This window comes from Cupressus sempervirens, chromosome 11 (genome assembly GCF_028749045.1).
Source record: "Cupressus sempervirens isolate cs-2001-9-10 chromosome 11, ASM2874904v1, whole genome shotgun sequence".
NCBI classification, from domain to species: Eukaryota; Viridiplantae; Streptophyta; class Pinopsida; order Cupressales; family Cupressaceae; genus Cupressus; species Cupressus sempervirens.
In genome coordinates this window covers 398,608,366-398,631,116 of record NC_143128.1, presented here as the reverse complement: position 1 = coordinate 398,631,116, position 22,751 = coordinate 398,608,366, and the positions used below count along the sequence as shown (strand labels likewise).

The 22,751-nt window shown below is 36.9% G+C and overlaps 1 protein-coding gene across 2 annotated transcripts; it reads right to left on the bottom strand.

Moving 5' to 3' along the window:
* Positions 1-456: 456 nt before the first annotated feature.
* Positions 457-18,951, bottom strand: LOC149529864 (uncharacterized). 2 transcript variants are annotated; one of them, XM_089811481.1, is made up of 4 exons: positions 16,929-18,951; positions 1,491-1,518; positions 1,172-1,372; positions 457-1,079 (listed from the first exon to the last, which is right to left on the bottom strand). In XM_089811481.1, the coding sequence occupies exon 1, from the start codon at positions 18,552-18,554 to the stop codon at positions 16,929-16,931; it is 1,626 nt and encodes a 541-aa protein (XP_089667607.1). In that variant the 5' UTR covers positions 18,555-18,951; the 3' UTR covers positions 457-1,079; positions 1,172-1,372; positions 1,491-1,518. The 2 variants fall into 2 exon arrangements, with proteins under 2 accessions (XP_089667607.1, XP_089667608.1); XM_089811482.1 differs by lacking the exon at positions 1,491-1,518.
* Between the last annotated feature and the right edge of the window lie 3,800 nt (positions 18,952-22,751).

Genomic DNA, 22,751 nt, shown 5'->3' with positions numbered 1-22,751 from the left:
CTGCAATTCGATAACTTGTTCCCAATTCCGATTTGCAACTTAGAAAATTTAGCTAGCATTGTTGTATCTACTTATAACATTATACATTTTATTATAAATCTTGAGTATAGTGCTATTTCTTGAAAGAAGTTTGATCATCTTTGGAAACGGAAACAGTGCAAATTTGTTCAGATAGTTTACAATATTCAGACACTATGCAGCGTAGAGGATCTCCTAAAAAGTTAACGGTGGAGTCTTGGTCAGATAGGACAGCTTCCAAATAGTTCGGGGAGGATCTAAAGAAAATAATTTTTCAGTGTCTCTGATGCATATTAGAAAATAAAAGGTGGACAGAAATATAAGAAGCTTTAAATTCCCTGTAAACTGGAGATTCTACAGCTTACCAAATGGATATAAAATCAGCTATATAACAACAAATAGAGAACAATAAAGAAAACTGAACACCTAACACCATGATGATGTAAAGGATCCCTTTTGGGAAAAACTCAACAAGAAAAGATGGCGAATCTGCAATGACCTTCTAAGAGGTTACAATACACAGATTTCCTCAATGTTGCATTCGAAAAAGACATCTATGTACCTGTAAAACAACTCATTTTGTCTCCAACTCAACCCCTCAATATATGGACTTACAGGGGCTCAAAATACCATATAAAACATTACCATGGTTCAAAACAAGGTACCAAAATACCATGATATAAATCCATCCAACCCCTACAACATGCCAAACATAGTCTTTTACATGACATTATACCTTCTTACAAGTTGTCATCAGAATCCCTCAAAAATAGAGATGCTCTTGTATTTGGCATAGACTATCAATAACTCATGTATGGATTCTCTTACATGTACCATAATAATTGATTCACACGTCCAAAATGATCCAACCCATTTTAAGCCATCGCAGTTGAATTAAATCCGTCACTACATCCTTTAAAAAAGTCTCCCACTTGTTGAATATATTGCAAAAGCCAAAGGAATCACACACCATCATGTTATCAACTAAGAACAAGAAACACGGCCCATGGCCTCCTTGCACCAAGTAAACCTTTATGTGCTCACATGTTTGCTGAGATAATCTGCAACATTCACCTTAGTGTCAAAATTTTCAACCCAATTTGACCATTTGCAATCAACTCACAAACAAAATGGTAATCTCAGCAACATTCACCTGTGTCAAAATTTTCAACCCAATTTGACCATTTGCAATCAACTCCCAAACAAAATGGTATTGTACGTCCATTTGCTTAGTCCATGCATTGTACAAAGGACTCTTAGCTAAATGAATTGCACTTTGACTATCACAATTAACTGGAACTATCCTGCCATCAAAACATATACCTGCACACAATTTCTGTAACCATACTCCCTCCTTAGAAGCATGGATAGCAGCCATGTACTGTGTGTCAGTACTGATAAAGCAAACATCAGCTGTCTCTTTCTTGTCCAACTTACAGCTCCTCCAAAAAAGTAAACAAATACCTACTTACCTTTGACTATCCAAGTCACTAGCCCAATCTGCATCAACAAATCCAAGTATGTCCAGTATCTTATCCACACCATTAGTCCCAAAATATGCTAAGCAATAATCAAAAAGTTCCTTACAAATATCTAAACACCCTGTTAACATGATTCCAGTGCTCTATACGAAGGTGAGACATAAACCAGCTTAAAGCTTCTGCTACTTGTGCAATATCTAGTCTAGTGCAAATCATTGCATACATTAAATTTTCCACAACACTAGCACATTAGACATATCCTCGAAATCATTGTCAATCTTAGGACACACCATTGTTAAAGTTTAGAACCAGAAATGCAATGAAACAACTTGCAGAAACTAATAACTCAAAAGAACATAAAGACAAGAGTTTTATGCTGGGAAAACCCTCCAACCTGAGGTGAAAAACCCAGCCACATTCCAAAATTGATTCTTTATAGAATACTCACGAAACTAGATATAAAGCTCACAAGCTTAATTCAAAAATGAATTCTTCACTGACAATCTCTTTCTTCACAACATATACACTGAAATGCAGAATGACTTTCTTCACTCACAATGTCATATAAAACAGCAAGCGTATATGATAATTACAAAGTATGTATGTATCAAATGTATCAAAACATTTAACAACAGCACTATTTCTTGACTTCGAAAAAATAATACCCAAAAAAAAGGCTTCTCAACTAGTCAAAGAGAACCAAATCACACTCCACTAAGGAATCTGCTCAGACCACGAACTCCCGACTCTATGTTACAATCACCATGAGCATAAGCAGTTTATGGTTACACATATTATTAACTATTGAGGCACAAGCAAAAACCTTGGTACATAAGTTGGCAACTGTTACAATAATACGTCTTCATCTTGAAGAATTGCTGCAGCAAACCTTGACTTTTTGTTATCAAAAACTAACATATCATGGAAAAACAAAAGACAGATGCTAAGATGAGACTTTTCAGCTCCAAATAGAAGGTGACACTTCATATAGATTCTGCAACTCAAGCCACAAATACATGTGGATGATCAATAGATAATCAAAATATGACTATGATTCTGAAGGCTGTGTTATAATATAATCTCTTCAATAGAGATTAAAGATAAGGATAAAAAGTAAGACAGTTGGATATAGACGGCAGTTACCAAGAGTGTAATTTGCAGTGAAAAACTCTTCATCATCTTCTGTGTTTAAAAAACCAAGATGCAAGGAGTAATGGGATGCAAATGAAGAACCGTTCCCAACATGAGTGACACTACATTTGATGTAGCTCTTCTGAAACAAAAAGCAACATATACGCACAATCTGTAGGTGTAGATTCATTTCAAGTATGTCAATATCTCTTGTAGCTATAAACTTCAACACTCCCTCTTAGCAAAGGAGATATCATTTCCAGATTCTCATGTCATGGAATCTGTCAACGTGATAGTCACAATGGCTACACCCATTTGTGAGAAAACCAAGAATTTATCATGAACTCTCCCAATGTGATAGCATCACGATGTCACTCAACGTGATGTTCAGCGTGGCTTATCAGAGAGTCACTCACTGAGATGTTGTCATGGAGTCTCTCGACATGACATCCACTATGGTTACTCCCATGAGTGGAAAGAGCAACAAGGGCTTTCATCTCAAATTTCTCCATCTCAGAGAAAATGCATTACAAGGGTTTTCACCTCACGTTCTCACTCTCTGAGAAAAAGGCATTACAACGGCTTTCACCTCAAACATCTTTCTCTCAGAGAAAACACATTACAAGGGCTTTCACCTCAATTTTCTCCATCTCAAAGAAACATGCATTACAAGACATAATAAGAACAACTGAATGTTGAGAATCCCTCATTCTTGCAGCTTTGACTTATCAATCTATCACAATAAATAACTTAGCTCCAATGTTTGACCAAACAATGAGCTTTCGAAACCACACTATTTCTTGAGCTTGTTGATCCTTTGCAAAGTACTTGGCACTCTCTAGCTGCCACTCAAGCTCCCTTTGAATCTTCAAGCACTTGAATCAACCTTCTGACCTCCTTGTTCAATGCTTGTCTACAATGCTTTCCTTAGAGGAACTGTATTAAACACACCCCCCTGTAGCTTTTAAAGTCCACTACTCTCCCCCTCAACCTCATCGCAGATCACCCTATACTGAAAGTTTGCAGAGCTACCAATCTCAAATCCAGAATCACTGTGCAAATCTGTAATGTGCAACATTGTAACTTACTTAGCTAACGTCTTCATTTCTTCACAGAACTTTCTCTTGATCATTGGCCTCAGAGATTGTAAAGAAACTCTCTATAAGTGAACTTCCTTTGAAATTCATTTCCTTTTTATAGAAGAAAAGGATCACAAATCAATCTAATAGGCTCTTTACATTGAATTTTATAGGATCTATGAATGCAACACAATACTCTATGTACTTAAGTCAATCTGAAGTACTTCTCAAAATACTCAGGTCCCTGATCAAAAGATATGAACCAGCCATTGAAGCTTTGACTACCACGAAGTACTATAGATTATCCTATTTGCTACCACTGTATTGCCTCTGCTTGCAAATTTGTTCAGTAAGAGATGTCATTCGTTTTACAGTTGGAAATAGTGCCCAAGTACCACATGTCTCTTTTTATTGTAAAAATGGTAGCAGCTTAAATAGGATTTGTACTACACTTCAAGAAGAACAATTCTGGGTTTGAACTCAGAGTTGCAAAAAAGGCTTCATTAAAGAAGCTTTATCACAAACAAGATAAGGCCTGATACATACGAAAGAAGCTGATCTAACGTTTGATTATACTGTCTCAATTTTCCAATACAACTACATTATCACAGCAATACAACATTCAGACTACATCGAACGATTTAAAAAACACTTAGGCCAGCCAAACCACGAAATCATATAGTTATCATATACAATAAAAAAATACCAATTTCATTTGCAATTTCAACTAGATAATATAAAATACAACTACTCTAATATTTGAGCAAAATCATAGAAGAAAAAATTCATCAACATTTGTATAACTATATCATAAACTATGAGAACACAGTAATCAGCCTTTAAGAGTAAATCGTTTAATATGCATTACCTAGAATATCATGCTAGTAAAATACTTCTCTCAATGATTCTTCCTTACAATCCATCAATTGCTCTTTCTTGATCTTTGCACCTAAAATAAAAATCCCTCTAAATTGTCCCAAGATTCTTTATGAGGTGAAAGCACCAACAACATTTGAAACAGCAGCTTGATGTTTTGGTCTTATTAAACAGTCTCTTCTCTGGCAAAGTGACCATACTTGTCACATCTGAAACACTGAATTATGGAGAGATCCTTCTTCTCCTTCAGTTCAAGAGCTAAATCTGAATACTTTGCTCCTCTTGAAATTTTCTTCTGTCTTCTCTTCATTTACATTTAGATGTATAAACAGAAAGAAAGTGATCTTCTTCACAATAGATTTTCGTCAATTTCCTCTTGCTTGTAATCTGAACACTTCTTGAATACAATCACCCCTCAAGCTTAGATAGTTCATCTCTTCCACTAATGCCTTGAACAAAAGACTCCCAAGAATGAGGGAGACCACTCACAGCCAATATAACCAGGTCTTTATCTTCAATTGAATCTCCAATGACTTAACTTGATCTTTTAATTCTGCTTTCTTGATGAAGGAGATAAGTTGATAATATTACAATAATAGATAAGTTGTCTATTATTAGTTAATGGTTATCTATTGTAAATAGCTAATTAGCTTTAGTTAGCTTTCACTTTTTTAGCTTACTTCAAATTTTTTCAAAAAATTTATAGTTTCTTTGGAAAATATTTACTCTAAAATATTCGAAACTATTTCTAATTTTTTCTTTTTTTTCACAACAAACCGATAAGGGTTTTCTACTTTGAGAAGTTCATTGTTGCCTGTTCTTGACTAGGGTTTCAAGAGACTGAAAAATCAAAATTCTGGAAGTTTTTGGAGGTTGTTTTTTCTGCCCCTCATCTGCCAAACACAATTTCGTTGGTCATCTAAAAAAACCACGATTTTTCACTGCTACAAACTACGATTTTTCTCGTCTTTGTTGTGCACCGAGTTTGCTTGCGATTTCCTCTACAACTTGCGTCAGCAACTCACATTAGGTATTTTCTCCTACACGTTTGGAGCCGCAAACATCTGCAAAAAATTCTTTTTTTTGTCTCAATCTTGCTAAGACCTCCACCTAGTGGCTGTTGTCCTAAATTCGCCTAGTTCTTGGTCTGGTTCTGCAACATTTTTTCTTCATTGCACCATTATTGGGAGCTTGTTTTGTTGCCGGATAGGGTTTTGCCCGAAACCCTAATTTTTGTGTCCGAAACAAATTTTTGATTTTAGATTCTTGGTGGGTTTTTCAAGAGCTCAACTCGGTTGTCGTTCGTTTTTTCTAGGTGCCTCGATTTTTGAAGCAACGGATCCAAAAACTAACAACATATTCCTTCTAGGTTTTTTGAGCTCTCTTCTTGGTCACTCTCCGATTTTTTTGAGTCTTCTATATTTTTGCCTCGAAGAACATGCCTTCACAAATTTTCACTATTTTTCATTGAAAAATGTGCCATGGCATCTCTGACAAACATTCTGCTCGAGCATAACTCCAAGTTAAATGGTCGAAATTATGGCACCTTGAAGCAACGGATCATTGCAATTTTTGAATATCGGAACACCGATCAACTTGTTCTGAGTGTTACAAAGCGTCCGACTTCTCTAGGTCCTGATCAAAATACATGGGATCTAAATAATCAAAAGGCAACGATGCTTCTCAAATTATTTGTGGCTGATGATCAGCTTTCTCAAATTCCATCCGACAAGACAGCTACCGGGATTTGGACACATGTCAAAGGTCTTCATGAGACTTCTAACAAAAGCAAAGCCTTTTTTCTGAAAAGCACTTTGTTTTCTATTGTCATGGTCATCTCAAAGGTCTTCATGAGACTTCTAACAAAAGCAAAGCCTTCTTGCTGAAAAGCACTCTATTTTCTATTGTCATGGATGAGCTTGATCTCTGTACACTGTTGCTTCAACAAGATCGGTGGAAACAACAGTTCGGTAGCAGCTCCAATTCCACCTCCATAAAGCAAGCCTTTGCTACAAAATCCTTTCAAAAGGATAAAGGCAAGTTTCAACAGCCATCTCAACAGAAGTCTTCTACTCCAACATCAGATGATTCTCAAAAGAACATTCAATGCAACTATTGTCACAAGTTTGGACACATTCAAAATGTTGGTAACACTTAGCTGCACAGTCTAAGCAATCAGGTTCGCAACCCAAAGCGAACAGTGCAGAGCACACTAAGCAAGCGGAATCTGCCTTTTACGCCTTCATGCCTAAAAGACTTGCAAATCATGTGAAGTCGTCTGCCTAGTGCATTGATTCAGGTGCCTCTTGTCATTTCACTCACCGCAAAGATTGGTTTACTCACTACCAGCCTTATTCAGACTTATTTTTGGTGGCGGAGAAGAGTACATAGTTGTCGGTAAAGGCAACATTCAGATTCAGTCTACTGGGAGGAATCTCATATTCCTTGATGTGTACCACATTCCAGGGATGGAACTAAATCTACTCTCAGTCAATCAGTTGTTGCGACATTCTCCACACTTTGTAGTCACCTTCAATTCACATCAGTGCACCATCATTGATCAGGCGATTAAGTCTATTGTTGCAGTGGGTCTTGAGGATCATGGTCTTTTCAGAGTTACTAATTCTGGTGATTCTCAGGACTTAGCTATAGCTGCTCAGCAATCTTCTGTCAGCACACTTTGGCATCAACGATATGGGCACTTAAATGTGCATTATCTCTCACAGCTTGTTCTTGGATTGCCAGAGATTGAGACTCAACAACTTGGAGTTTGTGATGCATGCCAAGCTGGGAAGCAACATCGCACACCTTTTACCAGTGGCAACTCATGGCGAGCTTCTCAAGTACTTCAGATTCTACATGCTGATATCTGCGGCCCTAAGGCCACTCCTGTTTTTGGATCCAGGTATTTTTTGTTGTTTGTTGATGATTTCAATAGAAAAATGTGGATGTATTTCCTTGAAAAGAAATCAAATGCATTTCCTATATTTCAGAAGTTTAAACCTTTAGTTGAAAAAGAGTCAGGGAAAACTATTATTACTCTTAGATTAGACAATGGGGGGGGGGGGGGAATTTTGTTCTAATGTTTTCTCCAGCCTCTCGAATACACATGGCATCAAACGCCAATCAACCACACCCCACACGCCACAACAGAACAATGTAGTTGAACATCAGAACAGGACAATCACCGAGATGGCTCAATCCATGCTCGAACACAGACATGTTCCGAAGCAGTTTTGGGCAGAAACAATTAACACTGCAATTTATCTGTTGAACTGGTCACCCACAGTGGCAGTCAAAGGTAAAACTCCGGAAGAGGCTTGGTCAGGTCACAAGCCCAGAATCAATCACCTAAAGGTTTTTGGCTCCCTTTCTTTTGTTTGGATCCCTGATGGGTCACGCACCAAGTTGGATGCAAAGAGTCAAAAACTGATGCTTGCTGGATATAGCAGTCTTCACAAAGCCTACTGCCTGATCAATGTTGAGACATCTCATCTCATCTACAGTCGATATGTAGTCTTTGATGAGCAACGAGGACCATTCATGCATGTTTCTCCTGTTCCTAATCCAACAGACCAGCCTATGATGGCTCATGATTTGGGTGTTTGGCTTCCATTAGGTCCACCTGATGGGAGGGCTCCAATAGCTCCTGCAGCTCTAGTTATACAAGTGATACCTGTACAGACACCTCCAACTTCTCTTGCATGATCACCTTGCTTTGTGGATGCTTCAACTAAGTTTGATCCAGATTCTTCTGATGAGTATCCTGCTGATCAAGCATTTCTTGGTACTAATGTTGGTCGTTCTCCTATCCAGCCTAAGTAGAGGGCCGAGATACTTGCTGATCTTCGTGATGATGAGCTCATTGATGGGAGAACTGCTCGGAAAAAGAGCAAAACTACAGATTCTATTAACTTTGCTCTCATGGCCAACCTTCACAATGTTTTTGAACCTCTAACATATTCTGACGCTAAAGGAATTCTAGATTGGGAACAGGCCATGACCTCTGAACACCAGACCCTGTTGAAGAACAACATCTAGGTCCTTTCTGATCTTCCACTAGGGAAGAAACCCATTGGCTGCAAATGGGTCTACAAAATCAAATATAAATCAGATGGTACTTTGGATAAGTACAAAGCTTGTGTAGTGGCAAAGGGCTTTTCTCAGCGCCAGGGCATTGATCATATGGAGACCTTTGCTCCTACTACAAAGATGAGCACCATTAGATTAGTCCTAACCATGGCAGCACAGTTTGGGTAGAAGGTCCATCAAATGGATATCAAGAGTGTTTTCCTGAATGGTGATCTCCATGAAGAGGTCTACATGACGCAGCCCCCTGGTTTCAAGGTTGCTGGTAAAAGCCATCAAGTTCTCAGATTGGTAAAAACTCTCTATGGCTTGAACAAGCCCCTCGAGCATGGTACATAAAAATTGATAAATACCTCAGTGATCAAGGCTTCAAGTGGAGTTCTTCAGACTCAAATCTGTACATCAAGACTACTGATAGTGACATCATCCTTCTGGTTATTTATGTGGATGATCTGATCATCACTAGCAGTTCAGCATTTTAGATTTAGGGAATCAAACAAAATTTATGCTAGTCTTTTGATATGACTGACCTTGGGCGCATGCATTATTGCCTAGGTGTTGAAGTTTGGCAACAATCTTCTGGTATATTCATCTCTCGGTCCAAATATGCCAAGGCCCTGTTAGACAAATTTCGTATGCAAGATTACAAACCTGCATCTACACCTATGGAGAAAGGTCTCAAGTTATCAACAAAGTCTGATTCTCCTTCCATTGATGATCCTACATACAGGCAACTAGTAGGCAGCCTCATCTACCTCTATGCTACTAGGCCTGATATCAGCTTCACAGTCAGCTATATTTCACGCTTTATGACAGCTCCTAAGGCTGATCATTAGATGGCAACAAAGCGTGTGCTTCGATATATAAAGGGCACTTCAAATTATGGACTTCTATACTCTCGAAGTTCTAATCCTAAACTTAGTGGGTTCACAGATTCAGATTGGGCAGGCTCTATTCATGATAAAAAGTCAACATCTGGATATGTGTTCAGTTTAAGATTCGGTGTAATCACATGGACCAGTAAGAAACAACAAGCAATTTCTCTCTCCTTTACAGTGGCCGAATACAGAGGGATTGTTAAGGCAGGATGTGAAGCTATTTGGCTTCATCAGATGCTTGGGGATATGTAGATGTCACCAGCAAGACTGACTACTCTGTTTGTTGATAATGAAGGCATTATCAAGTTAGCACGAAATCTAGTCTTCCATGAGTGAACCAAGCATGTGGATGTTCACTATCATTACAAGACGAAACTATAGATCTGCAATATGTTCCTACCACAAATCAGACTGTAGACATTTTTACCAAGCCTCTTGGTCTTGATAAGTTTGCCAAATTTAGAGGACAGCTTGGTGTTCTAGATAGATTAAACATTAAGGGAGGGTATTGCAATAATAGATAAGTCGTCTATCATTTGTTAATGGTTATCTATTTTAAATATCAAGTTAGCTTTCGCTTTTGTAGCTTTATCTGTTAAAATAGAATATTTCTATTCTTTTTTATAGTTTCCTAAGGAAACATTGCTTTATTCTTTTGTATAAATTGACCTTTCAGTCTCTGTTAATAGCAAGCAAGTATTTACCAATTACTTCCATAATAGATAACTAATTCTTCTTTAGTCTTATATGGGGGAGCTAATCTCAAGGCCAGAGCTCTATTGGTTCTATTGAATTCATACAAGCTTTGAAGATTCCCAAACATTCCTTTAGCTCAACTCAATTTGAATAACAATAGACACAAGATGATCCTTAACAAAATCAATCAATATCTTCCTTGCCATAATTTTATTTTTCTTCCATTGAGCTTTCTCATCATTATCGGTTGGCTCACACAAGATTTTATCCTGAGAAAACCCCTCCAAACTAAGGGGAAAAACCCAACCACACTCCAAAATTGATTCTTTATTGAAAACTCATGAATCTACATGCAAAGCTCACAAGCTTAATTCAGAAATGAATTTGTCACTGAGATTATTAACTCTTAACAATCACTTTCACAACATATATATTGAAATACAAAATGACTGTAATGTCCCCATCATAGGCTGCTGCAATGTCTTGAGAGTTAGCTAAGTGTATTTTTATTCCTCCAACACTTGGCCAAAATTTTTTAATAAGGAGGACGACTAAAGTCATTCTGATGGTGGGCCCATTTTTACTTAAATGCCCCTATTTTTCCAGTCATACTTTGTGGCCTTGTATTCAATTGATTTATCAAAGTGCCAACCTGGGGTTTAATTTAATTATTTGGTGAAAGGGTGAATTAATAATTAATATCTTGGCTCGCCTGAAACTAAGCATTAGGGTGTTAATTTTAGGGTTGAAATCTTGTATTGATAGTAATGAAAATTTGGTGTAACTTCAAGAGAGATCTTCTCTCTGATCGTGCCTACTGCAAGTCACCAGCAAGTTATTAGCTTATAGCCTTATAACAATTTTTGGCGTGTTCTGCTGAAATCAAAAGCTTCTAGCAATTTTGTTATTTCCTTCTGAAGTCAATGTTTGAGTTGTTGACATTCTCGACAGTTATGATAGTATTCATATTATAATTCAGAGCCACCTTCAGTATATGTTGTCGAGATATGAGTCCATGGGGGTTTGATTATCAGGTGCAATCCTGCTGCCTCATCCACTCCTTCCTTTCTTCAACAGCGGCTTATTTGTAACAGCTTTCAACTTTGTTTGTGTCCACGTGTCTTAGCAAAGCTTCCATTTCTTTCTTTGCTCTTCCCAGGAGTCATCAGCATTGGAGCTTTCTTTATGTACCTTCTTCATCATTTTTGGGAATGCGATTATGTTATCTGTCAGAGCGTATTACTTTGGAAGGTGTTCGTGAATTTTAGAGTATTCATTCTATTCGAACTTCGGTGGTTGGCATATGTTCATTCTAGTTTTGATGCTTGTGCTTTCAGAGACTCTTCTCTGTTATCGTAAATAAGCTGGTAGTTGTCGTCAGTCTTCTCACTACTTTCAGCATATTTGATATGCATATGTTCATACTTCAGTTTCTTCGATTCAAGTTATTCAGTCTTGCTATAGAGATTTCTTCACAAGAATTATTTTCAAGCAATCTCTTTTGAACAATTATTTTGCATATTTCTTGTGTAAAGCTGATTCTAAACTGTGAAAAACTTGGATATGTTTTCCGTGATTTTAATAAAGGCATCATTTTTGTCAGGCTGGGTTGTTTCCCTCAGTGAGTAGGGTTTTTCCCAGGATATGTAGTTCTCTGTTTGTTTGTTTTTGTTATCAATCAATTCTGGTTCATTTTTAACAGATAGAACGCCATTTTGGAAGGGTATTATTGATCTTATGAGTTTAGTTGTTCCACGAGTCTGCCGCTAGTTGGGACACACACCCCAGCCTGCCGCCTTGGACGTCCACCCAGGTTTGGCACCTCAATTATTCATGACCGCTCTAGTTTCTTCTGCAACACTGCATATCAGACACCAAGTATATCTAAATCAAGATTTTCTAATTCTCTTTGATGAAAACTAATATTTATAGTGTCAATGTTTAGTAGAGCTTAGGGTCTGATTCATTTTCAAATTTGAATAATGGAATTCAGTATTTTCCTAGACCGAATAATAAAGCTTTTCTTCTCCAACTTCCTCTGTCAATTCAGGGTTTGGTTTTCATTGTGAAAGTCTGAATAATATATATTTGTTGCTCAGGAAATAAACATTTTGTTGAGAAAATCCTTAGTAAGGATATTTCAGTGGTATCAGAGCCACAGACCCTACCAGCCTGTAGGGTTTCAATTTGCTTTTCCATTCTCTTTTGGTTGCATGTCCATGTAACAGGTGTCTATGTACTGCAGGGGGTTTGAATCAAACGGATACAATACAAGAAGTAGAGTTGGGCAACAAGATGAAGAAGAAATTACTCCAGCTGAAACAGAAATGTGAAAGAGAGGGAACGGAGACCCTCCTCGTGATTTGAATAATCAACCGAATGAATTTTTGACAGTATTTGCTCAATAGAAACAGCAGGTGATGCAACAATTTCAAGATCAAATGATCATTACAATGACATTCCCACTCTGGAAGATCTAGTAATCAGCATAGTATAAGTATGGCTAGACAATATAGTAATATACTCAAAACAGACAACAAATACAAGGTATAATCATCCTGTTCTCACTTTCCTTCCTCCAACAGTTGAAAGGACCAGTTGAAAGGGAACCTATTCCAGAAATGGAGGAAGCAGAGACTCATAATACTGGTGATATTATGGAGGCCAGGGATGAGCATTTACAGTTACCTGCCAATGTGAGTCAGCTGATGAACTTAAATCAGTTCATGAATCAATGTTGGGATAAGGCCAGAATCGTCTAGACAGGCAAAATTGGAGCCCAAGAGGACCAGCTAGACAGAACATGCATCCTATGGCATACAAAGATGCTTTGAACAAAATAAATATTCCTAATTTCTGTTAGGATTAAACTATGAACAGAAATAACAATTACATGCAAATATCACCAATAACAGAAAATAATAGATCACACTGAAAAAAACACAAGACACCAAGATTTAACGTGGTTCACCCAATCCCTGGGCTACGTCCACCAAACAGCAAGTCCGATATTATTACAATCCAGTGATTACATCCTGATTACAATCCATAATCCCTACAACTCAATACTGCCACAAGAACCTATTTCGTATCACCACTATGAAACAACCCTAACCCTAAGCCCTTTTATACAAGTATTAAACCGCTTTAGGGTTACTATATGTCGGCCATAAATTAGCCATTACTTTAGTGGTGAATCTACAAATGGTACGAACCCCAAAGAATTTATGATCTATGTACAGTACTTTCCTGATCAATCACCACATACTAACAATCTCCCACTTAAGGACTAATCAGGCTCCACACTAAACAACACTTTTGATGGAATAGGGAAGTTATCAGCAAGCTCACGGGTGCATAAGTTGGATACTTTCATGGCATTCAAGCCCATGGAAGAAAGAAAAGCTATACAATTCTCTACCATACACCTAGAAGGGATAGCCTAAGACTAGCGGCACCAAGGACTCATATCCCAGAATCATTCTAAGATTGATTCTTATGAAGAATTTGTCAGTAGGCTGGTCACACGCTTTGAGAGAAAAGGTATGGAGGTGTACTAAGGAGAGTCAGAGAGTTGGCCCAAGTGAACCGAACAGGGCAGCTTGAAGCATACATTAATGAATTCCTAAAATTATCAGTATTCATTCCTGATATACCACAGACGAGAATCACAATGTTCTTTGTTGAAGGTCTTAGTGGCAGACTTAAGGGATTGGTTAAAAGTCATAAGCCCACATCCCTTGATGAAGCTAATGATCTAGCAATGGACTTAGAGATTTCAGCACCTCAGCAATCTCAGAAGAAGGAATTCAGCCCCTAGAAATCTGATAAAAATGGGGCGATTCCGCAGAAAAGTATCAATTTCAACCAACCTAGAAGTGCTCCTACAAAGGCTGAACAAAAATCTCGAAATGAACTTAGAAGGGGGAAGTTGTGTTTCGATTGAAAAGAGCCTTGGGAACTGCTGCCTTAATTGAAGTACATTCTGCGTACGAGTCTGAAGAAGTAGTTAAAGAGGAACGTACAAAGGAGTCTCAACCTCCAAAAATTGAGCTTGACGACACTACAGTCAAAGTAGATCCACATATTGCTACTTCATAGGAATTCCGAGAGGTAGATCTTTCAGGCTGAAAAGAGTCATTACGGGGCAGCAAAAAGTATATTTGGCAGATAGCAGTGCTACTCACAATTTCATTGATGAGAGTCTTGTTAGTAGACATGGATTGCAAGCAGAGGAATTCCCTGAACTTAGTGTCATAGTGACAGATGATTTTCCCTTGAGTTGTTCCCGAGCCTTACCTCTGCTTAAGATTCAAATGGGGGACTATAACATGATAGGAGATTTTTATGGTCTTAATCTCAGTAATGTGGATGCAGTCTTGAGTCTCTAGTGGCTGGAATCATTAGGTAGGTATGTTGAGGACTTCAAAGTATGGTGATGTTCAAGAGCCTTAATAGAGATCCATTTATCAAATAGTGAAACAGTCAACATACTTCTAGCTATTTCCATTATTGCTCAATTCATTCTTCCTAACACTCCAGGCTCCTCCAATAGAATTGGACCTATAGAGGATGCTAAGGTGAAAGATCATTAGGAGTGTGTTTGGCTGCTGGCATTAGCAAATGTTACATTTGTTTTATACCAAGAATTTGACAGATGTTGGATTTGTTAATTCAGAATTGGGTTTTGTTGAGCAGAAAATATAAAATTTAAATTTGATTTAAATCTAATCCCAATTCCACCTCTTGAGCTGGAATTTAACAAATCCTCATTTCAGACCAAAATGGGAATTCAAAACTCATTCCAATTCCAGTTCAACACATCCAAACTGAGGATTTAAAAAAATTTAGAATTTATTCCTACCAATTCCAGTTCAATTCCAGCAAACAAACAGGCCCTAAGGGAATTGAGATAATGTATGATCCTATAGAGGTAAGCTTGATTCTTACCAAGTGGACACAAATTTGCCTCTTTGGGAATATTCAGAGACAACCAAGATAGATCCAGAGACTGTCACTGGAGAAACCCAAGTTGCAGCAGACTACACAAAGGCCTAGATCTTTGCATGCTACTCAAGCCATTTGTGTGCTGTACAAGGTTTCTAGTTCCTCTGCTGCTAAGAGAAACAGGTCTACTTATAGATTAATCCACTCCATTAAGTGAGACTCCAGCAGCCAAATGGGATAGAGAGTTAGATGAGCCAACAAAGATTGATGATAATGCTACACAGGCATGGCTGGTTGGTATTGGTATAGACGAGCTTGTGCATGAGAAGTCTAGCAGTTCTAGTGTTGTGATGGTTGCAAGGAGCTTGGAGATGATTAGAGGCATCGAACCACTAGCCATTGGCTAATAATTCAAGAGTCATTAGTATGAATACTAGTATTTACAATTTTGCTTTTGAGCTTTGAACATTGTTTATTGCAATTGTGTATCATGACTATTAAATTTGAAACTTCTCATTCCAATATCAGTATTTGGCTTTCTGCTATTAAAAACTACTCTCGGTTAAATGCAACCAGATCAATGTATTTAAACTCTACTTATTCATTAGGTTTATACAGTTATAGTATTTTTGTAGCTAATTTTTCATGTACTACATGTATTTCAGCACTGCCACCCCGTGTTGAATGATTCCCCCACCAGCTTGGGAACTTTTAGTTGTGTTTACATGGCACTTTGCACAAATTTTCAGAATTATAAACTTGAACAACAAGACCAAGCTTCCAAGGGAAAAATAAATAATAGAAAACAGCAAACTGAATAGTGCAACAGAATGCTACTTAAAAATAGTTAAATTACAATGTACCTGCTTTAATAAATTATTTATGGTTCTGCTCTTCGATCAAATTGTAATAAGATTATTTTCTCTAAAAAGATGTTTTGTTTTGGTTCACATAAAGCTGTTTTTCCTGGCAGTTATAGGACGTTCTGAAATCCCCAAATTACCACTGAACCAGTTTTCCAGGCAGTTATTGGAAGTTCTTAAATCTCCAATTTACCACTGAACCACCAACCTTAGACACCTGCAAATTTATTGTCAAACCAAGCTATTGATATTTTTCCCCACCTTTGATGGTGGCCAGCTAGCTTTATCACTTCAAAACACAATAGGCATAAGCTGTCTATTTTGCGTATGTTTAAACAGTAAAAACAAACTAAAACCTCGTCAAACTCAAGCCCGAAAGCATTGAGCCCTTACTTCAGTCAAGAAGTCCGAGTACGGGGCCAAAAAAAGGAACTTTGATCATGGACATGACAATCAAGAGAGAGTAAGACGAGCACCAATAATAAGTAGCATACGATAGCTTGTTCAAATCTCAAATTTGTATTTTAGAAATTAGCAAATTATAAGAACCCCTTCAGAAATTCGAGAAATCATCTATTAATTTATTGAAGTCTTATTTTATACATCATAAAATTGGAATAAAAACTTGAAGCTGTTATGTGTAAAAGAAAAAACCACCACTGCTATGATGCTTTTATGAAGGAGAAACAACCTCAGATCATTGAGGGTTGAGAATCCCAGAGAAACGTCAAGCAAACTTTTGACAACAAAATGCCAACGTAATTTCCATGCCAGAGAGCCCAGGCATGTCTTTATAACGAGATATGCACTTACGCAATGCACATATTATGCAAACATGACTTTCAGTGTCAACGGGTGGAATAGACACACCTAGTTAAGCCGCCTCCTTTTTCTGACATGAAGACATCCCCCATCTACATCTAAGGAAGGGGATGCACCGTTCGGTCTACTCAGTGGAGAAGACGACCTCCCAGAATCCTGTTCCGTGCTTCCTGTCTGTATGATGGCATTTGTGCTTGATACAGAAGGCATCTCCTCTGACACTGCAATCCTAGTTGCCCCTTGAACAGCTTGCTCCTCCGCAGGGGCATTAGTGTTGGTACTAACAGAATGCGCATTTGAATTTCTAGCCTGACCAGTCAAAGCTTCGATCATTCCTTCCATGCTAGCCACCCTTTCTCGAATCGCAGCCAATCTCTCTGAGCTTGCCCTTTCAGATCTGTGAATCCTGTTGAACTCCATATGTTCCCAAAAAGCCTCCCGGTCCCTGTCCCTGTCCCTTTCCCTCTCACCTTCTCTCATTCTAAGCAAAGTTCTTCTGCTAAGAAGTTGTCTCATCTGCCACCTCTCTCTCTCTGCGGTACCAGCACCGGTCCCTGCACCTGCTGCTCCTCCAGTTCCTGCCCCTGCTCCTGCTCTCTGTGATTCAGCGCCTCGTCTCAAATCGGGGTTGCGTCTCGGGTATGGCACAAGCCTCCTCAGAATCTGCTCCGCCGCATCTCCGAGCAAATTTTCCACAGCCTCCGAACCTTCCTGTCTGTTGTAATCTGCATCCCTATCCCCATCTACCCTAATATCATTTGGCTGGCCATCTTGTCTCCTAGTTAACCTAATTGCTTCAACAAAACGCCTGGAAATGGGCCTGCCGATCCTTTGCCTTAAACTCTCTGTTCTGTGAGCGTGAGGACGAGTAGGGATCTGAATTTTATCTCCATCTTCTCCAATGTTGCTCTCACCGCACTGGTCTTCACAATTACCCCGCCCATAAATCGGAGTGATATTGTTATCAGCCACCTCCCCTTTACATACAGGGCATTCTTTCGAGACAGAATGAACGTGAAGCCACTGATAAAGACACGGCCAACAGAACAAATGTCCGCAAGATGTCACAACAGGATCCCTGGAAATATCCAGGCAGATATTACATTCGAAATTCGAAGCACTGCTGTTGCTTTCATCGCCTTGTTTGTCAACCTTGCCGGCCGGCGGGCTGGTAGGTTTTCCCTTAAGAATCTCCCCCTCATTGTTGTCACTAGTGTTCCCATCATCGACAGCCCTCAAAATAATAAAAGGAGACATGGGCTCAGTTCTGACAGCAATAGGGTTTGCGTCCAGAACGCTCGGCCTAATACGCCTTACATTGCGCCTCCAGCGGCGCCTCCCCATAGATCTGTAACTCTGAACTTCGGGATGCCGGAAGAACCCGCGCAACGCCTCTTCATCTTCCTCCTCCGCGCTCATGCCCCTTTCTCGTCTCCCTCCGCCATTATCACCACCAGAATCCTGCGAATGGTTTGGCAAAATATTCAATTCTAACCCAGATGACCGCCGGCACAGGCGTCTTCGAAAGATATCCTCCCCGATCAAAATTCGATCATTAGAGTCGTCACCGGCAGCACCCAACCCTAGCGCTAACCCCAAATGAGGTGGCGACAGCGGAGGCATCGACGGCGGGCTCAGATTCAAATTCAGATCCATATTCCCGTCATCCGCCATTGGAAATAACAATACAGAAACCTTATAGAAACCCTAAAGCCGTCTCCCCATTTCAAGCACTGCCATACCCAAAAGCTTAAGCTTTATAGGAAGAAAGAAAGCCAGAAATGGATCTGACGTCTCTCCCCCTCGCTGACCTTATTTGTCCCCAATAATTCGCAATCACAATGGCCTGGTTGGTTTTGTAAGTTAGTTTGGGGCCGCCCACGCTGACCATTCATAAATGTGTGGGCGCAGGTTGAATCATCTCACCTGCCACCAATGACACGCATTTTCCCCATCAGGGAAAGCATTGCCAATTTACAAAACAACTGTTCGTTCGAAGCATCCACATGCCTGATCCGTTTTATGTCAAAGAATCTGCTACATGGAGGGCGGATGAGATTTCTTCATAATCATATCTTGTATTTTATTTTGAAATATAGGAGCCTCCTTTTTATATGTCTTCTTAGGTCGGTTACCAATTAATTTCAGTTTTCTTTAGCATAAGAAATTACATTTTTTTTAAAAAAAATTAATAGTAATAATAACTTAATATAGATTCAATAATATCGATAAAAAAAAAAACCATCAAAAAAATTGATTCAATGGTTTTTTTAATTTTTCTATTTTCAGCTTTTAAGTTATTATGATGCTAGATCATGTAGAATGAACCCATAAAAAAACCACCAAAAAATTTGATTCAATAGTTTTTTTGAATTTTTCTATTTTCAGCTTTTAAGTTATTGTGATGCTAGATCATGTGGAATGAACTAATTTAGGAGTTGCATGCTTTTGTGTATGTAATTTTGAGATTAGTTGTAAAAAAAAAAAATCTTATATAAAAAATAATAAAAGTCAAAAAAAATCACAAAGTATAAATAAATTATATTTTTTTTTAAAGTTTATTTTTAAATGTTATGCATATTATAGTTTAGATATAAATTTCTTAAAGTTGATCTAACATGTAGTCTTAGGCATTGACTCTTTAAATCATTCTAAAAATAATAGACATAAAAAATTCAAATTTTAAAAAGTTAGTAAATATATATTAACAAAAAAATAGTTTATTTATTATCATTTAGATATAAAATCCTTAAAGTTGATCTTACATCTAGTCATATACGACATTTCCTCTTGAAACCATCCTAAAAAAAACTTTGGTTATTTTATGGTGAACTCTTGTCACACAAATGACTATACTGGTCTTTATTGGGAAAATTATAATACTAGCACTTGTGTCATAGAAGGTGCAAGAGAATAGTCGATAGGCAATCTTGTACATCTTTTAACTTAACTACCTATATGCCCAACTGTGTAAAATAGAACATATTATCCAGGTAATTCCTACTACGTGCATCATTCGCCACGATCAAAGAGTTTTCTTTGCTCCTATAGTCATGGCATTAAAAATAGAGTTGCCCAATAGATAGGCTACTTTGCCACAAATTCTTGTCATGGTAGATGGACCCAATAACTCAGAAACAAGAAAATGAAAGGTATCTCAACCTGCTCAACTGGTGAAAATTCCAGGAAAACCACCATGCACTATCTTGCTTCTCAAATTTATAGGGAGCATCAAGTTCATTCTCCTTCATTATGACATTGACAGATGCCTCCAAGACAAAGCCTTATTGTCTCCCTTGCCATTTGCCATGGTTGTACTGAGGCAAGAGTGATTTTCCTTTTAAAGCTTCAACACTTTTTGCTTTGTTCATAGGAAACCTAATTATTGGAAGTGACAAATTATTTGGTTTTAAAAGATTGATTTCGAGCATAACTCCAAGCATCCTTTCATGTTTTGTAGTTGTCTGCTTGATGGTTTAATAAACTGTCGAGTGAACCCTTCCCACATATTGCTATCCAATCTTGGACATAGGACCCCCCTTCATCCCAAAGGAGGTATGAAAAACATTTTGATAACCAACTATCGTAATCTCTCCACATAATTGCAAACCTGCAAACGTAATAGGAAGATAAAATTAGAGTAACACTACTTAAAGACTCTCATTTGCAAGTAAATAATTCTTTTCGAAGTTAGCTCAATTAAACCAAGTGTCTATAACAATCTACTTTTGTTATCAATCATAAATATACTAATGAAATATTAAGATACACAATCATTAAATCATGATCACAAGGTTCAAAAAATAAGAAAAGTAAAGGTTAGTACACCAAAAAAAAAAACTATCCATGTATAATTTACTTGCTGAATCTGAATTCAAAATAATTGCAAGATTCTTTAGAGGGACAATTTGAACCTAAAATTGTACCACACAGTAAACCCAAAAATTATTACAATCTAAAACACAGGTAGATATTACCAGGTGACAAGTTGTCTCTGATAAAATATTTTGGGTCTATTCAAATGGTCTTGAAACACAAACTAACAAATCTTCTTCATATTAGTGCTTGTAGCATATCAATTTTATCAATAATTAGTATATTGAATGGACAATTGATACTTAACACTATGCAAAATAGAAAACTACCAAAATACTGACAATTAAAAATCTAATTTGAACTTCATTAATATGAATATGTCAAATACCTTTCATTATGTGAGTCTTCTCAAATTCGTGGCCATTTGAAATACTCTAACCCTATATTTATAGACAAAAGTTCAACGCATGACAAGATTTATGTATAGCTTTTAGGAAAATTGAAAATAATGAAAAACTAGATGGTTTTTTTAATTTACTATTTTAGATATTTATGAATCTTATATTATTTATTATAATACTTTTTAAAATTTTAATAAAATAGATAATTTATATTGATTATTTCATACAAATCTATTTTATTTAGTATTCTAGATTTTTTTTTAAAAAAATTGGTAAATGGTCGAAACCTAGATTTATTATTATTTGTTACGAAGCCAAGACCTCCCACATGAGAGGCTCACAAGTTACCATTGTGTTGTAAGCTTTTGCCTAGTATTCTAGAGATTTATATATCTTATTATTATTTATTTAAATTACGATATTTTTATTTAATAAAAAATATGCTTTATTTTTATTATTTTATTTATTAACAAATAGAGAAAAATATTGGAAAAATATTTATTTAATTTTTAATATAAAAAATCTTAAATATTAAGTTTGTTTAAATTAATTAAATAAATGATAGTTAATTATTTATGAAAATAAAATATTGAGAAACTATTTATTTATTTTTCATATAAAAAATTATCTTAAATTTAGTATATGATATTTCTCAAATATTATTATAATTATTATTTTTAAATGTGAAGATATTATCATTGCATTTAGATTTCAAGATTATTATTTTAATTAAAATGAAGTTTTTTTTCAATTATAATATTTTGTAATTTTAATACTTTATTTGATTAATACATGTCTTTTTAACCTAATTTTATATAACTAATTTTATCTATTCTACTATTATTTTATACAATATTATTGTTTATTTTAATTTTCAAAATAATTAATAAAAAAGATAAAGTTAAAAACAACAACATACATTTTCTATTAATGATTTTTTTATGAAGGTTTTTTAATTAATTAAATACACAATATTTTTATGATAATAAAAATATTGAAAAAATATTTATTTAATTTTTTATAATTTCAAAAAAAAGTAATTTCAACTTTAGTATACTGAGTTTATTTAAATTAATTAAATAGATTATGTTGGCTCTTTCAAATAAAAACTATAATCTGTATGTGAGTCTTGGTCCCTCGTCTTCAGCTCAACATTGTTCATCTCATGTGGTGATTATGGGCACACATGAGGCCGAATGTTCTAATGTTCGAGATTGCACACAGGGTGGGCTAGTTCTTCCAGATGCTGAGGCGGTTGGACAAGGTTGGATATGTTGAATCTTAGTGCTCAACCAGTCAATGGGGATTCGACTACAGATAGAAGAAATAGTGGTTCGGGGTGGGAGTCTGCGAAACCTCTCCCCCAAACATTTGGTTAGGAAAGTGGTTCTCCATTTTCATGTGATCCTATTATCCCTAGTGTTGCTGACTGTGCAGATTTGGAGGAATAATTGTCATATGTTTTGATGTTTTTTGGGTAATTTAGTTATTGAGTGGAAGGAAAATTGGATAGAGGATGATCATGGTGTAAACGGGAGTAGATATGTGGGAAGGGTACACAAGATGTGAAAGCATGCTCATTCGAAAATGTATTACTTCGAATTATGGTATATTCTAAAGCAATGTTTATTAACTGTTCTACTGGGTCTTGGGG

Coding starts and splice junctions, on each gene's coding strand:
- LOC149529864 (XM_089811481.1), bottom strand. CDS start 18,554: ATGGCGGATGACGGGAATATGGATCTGAATTTGAATCTGAGCCCGCCG.